The 2,838-nt window shown below is 41.2% G+C and overlaps 2 protein-coding genes across 2 annotated transcripts in view; one reads left to right on the plus strand and one right to left on the minus strand.

Moving 5' to 3' along the window:
- Positions 1-881, minus strand: part of LOC106297500 — a 6,153-nt gene extending 5,272 nt beyond the window's left edge. Inside the window, exon 1 of the mRNA XM_013733729.1 lies at positions 105-881. Coding sequence (XP_013589183.1) covers positions 105-881 — 777 coding nt within the window. The remainder of the gene's footprint in view (positions 1-104) is intronic.
- Positions 882-1,620: 739 nt separating this feature from the next.
- On the plus strand, positions 1,621-2,832 carry LOC106297501. Its single transcript, XM_013733730.1, has one exon. It carries the CDS (start codon positions 1,621-1,623, stop codon positions 2,830-2,832), a length of 1,212 nt encoding a protein of 403 aa, XP_013589184.1.
- Positions 2,833-2,838: the final 6 nt, after the last annotated feature.

Raw genomic sequence — 2,838 nt, forward strand, 5'->3', positions numbered from 1 at the left:
GAAATCCCACCAACTGCCAGCAATCCTTTTTCTCATGTCCACTTCGTCCGCAATGAGAGAAGAGAGTCTGTCGATCTTTGTTTCAAAGAATTGACGTGTCGGACCTGGAACCACTTTGGAGACGCCATCTCCATTTGTCGAGCAACAAATCCTATCGCATCTTGTTGCTGCTCATGACCGCGAGAAGAATTCAGACGCTGCTCTTCTCGTATCACTTTGGAGTACACTTCTCCAATTGTCGGCAGAGGATCCATACCAATCAAGGATGTACACAGACCTCCAAAGCGAGAGTCATCAAGACCCATGATGAACTGGTGAACTTTGTCGTCCTCTCTTCCTTGCCTGATTTCATTAGCTGCACCGCAAGTACACATAGGCAGGGGACGATAGACTGCATATTCTTCCCACAAGGAACACAGTCTGCCATAATATTCAAGCACGCTTTGACCTTCTTGTCGACATGCCGCTTGCTGAGCTTTAAGTTGATGAATACGGACTTTGTTCCCAACTGAGAACCTCTGTTTCAACTCCGACCACAGCTGACTTGCATCGCTTACGAACGTCACTGACGACTTCACGTTTGGCTCTATAGCCGCCCTAATCCAACCAATGATCATGGAATTCACTGCAATCCAGTTGTCATGGTCGGGATCATCGGCAAGAGGTTTCTTCAAAGAGCCATTAATAAAACCCACTTTACGCTTTGCTTGAAGGGCGTTGAGCATCTCACTTGCCCACTGATTGTAATTCTCGCCGTTTAGCTTAACAGGTGTGATCATGGCTCCGGGGTTGTCGGAACCAAAGAGAGCATACGGAGAGGTACTAAGGGGCCCCTCTGCAACAGGTTTATCAACCTTAGTAACTGAACATAGGTCAGACATCGTCACTGACGGTATTAGGTTAGTTCAAACTTTGAACAGATCGACTAAGAACAAGAACTTGTCCAAACTATGAACAAGAGAAACGATGGATATTTTGTATTTAGAATTATCTTAGCTCTGATACCATGTAGAATTGGATATCAAACTGACTTGATTTTATTAAGCTATACAGCTGAGACTTTATACAACTCCAATGACGGTCTAACATCCGTGTTTCCTTATAACTAATAGGAAACTATACATAACTTTAACAAGAGAATATAGGAAACTATACGATATAGAATATATCATAATATTGTGTTAATAAGAAATCTGTTACATTTGCTTCCATTATGTCTTGGCTCTGATCTTGTTTCCATTCTGTTTTGGCTGTAGCTTTTGTTTGCTAGATATTTGTTAGTCATTGTCGTAAAGAATGTGAGCCTTTGCATCTGAATCTTTGCACTTGTTGAATGTGAGCCTTTGCATCTGAATATTTCCAAACATACGTGTGTAGTTTTGTAAAACATAAGTCTTTTGTTTTAATAAGACCCAAAGTTACGCATTGTTACTTCCAAAGATACGCATTATTAATCATTGAATTACAGGTCTGTCTGATTATATAATTATATATATGCCGTGTCTAGTTTTACAGGTCTGTGTGATTGGTCTATAATAATTAGAACTTGAGCTTATGGCTGTTTTGTTTGCCTATAATACTATCCATTTTAATGATGATTTATTCAGTATTGTGTTGTAGATGCTTGAAAGATGGATGTTGGAAGATGAGGATGGTGATTATGATGATGAACTTGGTTTGTTTGATGTGCCTATTACTGAGAGATTGAGTCATAGAACAGATCGAGGAGCAGGATGGCAACATGTTCAACAACTTATGTATGAATCTGATCAGCAATGTTATGACATTCTTCGAATGAATCAAAGGACTTTTGAAATTTTGTGCAAGATGCTAGCTGAGCGGTATGGATTGAAAGAGACTCACCATGTCTACCTTGAGGAATCTGTTGCGATGTTTCTCGAGACTGTTGGTCAAGATAAGACTATGCGGGATATTCCTGCAAGGTATCAAAGATCATTGGATACGGTCCAACGGAAGCTTGATGATGTTTTGAGTGCTATTCTGAAGTTTGCGGAGGATACATTAAGACCACAAGAAGGCGAGTTTGGAAGAGTAAGTCATGTTTTGAGGAATGATGATCGGTATTGGCCTCATTTCAGAGATTGTGTTGGAGCACTTGATGGAACTCATGTGTCGGTTCGTACTACAAGTCAAAATGCAGAAGCATATAATGGCAGAAAAGGAGTTAGAATGAATGTTCTTGCTATATGTAACTTCGACATGAAATTCATATACGCATATCTCGGTGTACCTGGTAGAGCACATGATACAAAGGTCTTGACTCATTGTACGAGGAATGAGGCTTCTTTCCCACATCCTCCTCCTGGAAAGTATTATCTAGTTGACTCAGGATATCCGACCAGGACGGAGTATCTTGGTCCGCATCGTAGTATGCGATATCATCTTGGTCAGTTTGCTAGAGGAGGACCACCAGTTAGTGCACGAGAGTTGTTCAACCGAAAGCATTCAGGATTGCGATCGGTGATTGAGACGACATTTGGAGTATGGAAAGAAAAATGGAGGATTTTGGATCGTCAGCATCCAAAGTATGGTTTGGTCAAGTGGATTAAGCTCGTGACAGAGACGATGGCGCTACACAACTTCATACGTGATTCACATCAGGAAGATCATGATTTTGTACAATGGCAAAGTGATGGAGAAGGAGAAGCAGAAGGAGAAGAACTTGATAGTGACAGTGATGAAGAAGAAGGTGATGATGATGGTGGTGGTGGTGGTGGACATATTGTATATGAGCCGACCGGTGATAGAGCGATCGAAGCTTTGCGTAAGAACATCACAGATGAATATGGTAGAGGTCGTTTACCGTATTAAATGTTT

This window comes from Brassica oleracea, chromosome C6 (genome assembly GCF_000695525.1).
Source record: "Brassica oleracea var. oleracea cultivar TO1000 chromosome C6, BOL, whole genome shotgun sequence".
NCBI lineage: Eukaryota > Viridiplantae > Streptophyta > Magnoliopsida > Brassicales > Brassicaceae > Brassica > Brassica oleracea.

Coding starts and splice junctions, on each gene's coding strand:
- LOC106297501 (XM_013733730.1), top strand. CDS start 1,621: ATGCTTGAAAGATGGATGTTGGAAGATGAGGATGGTGATTATGATGAT.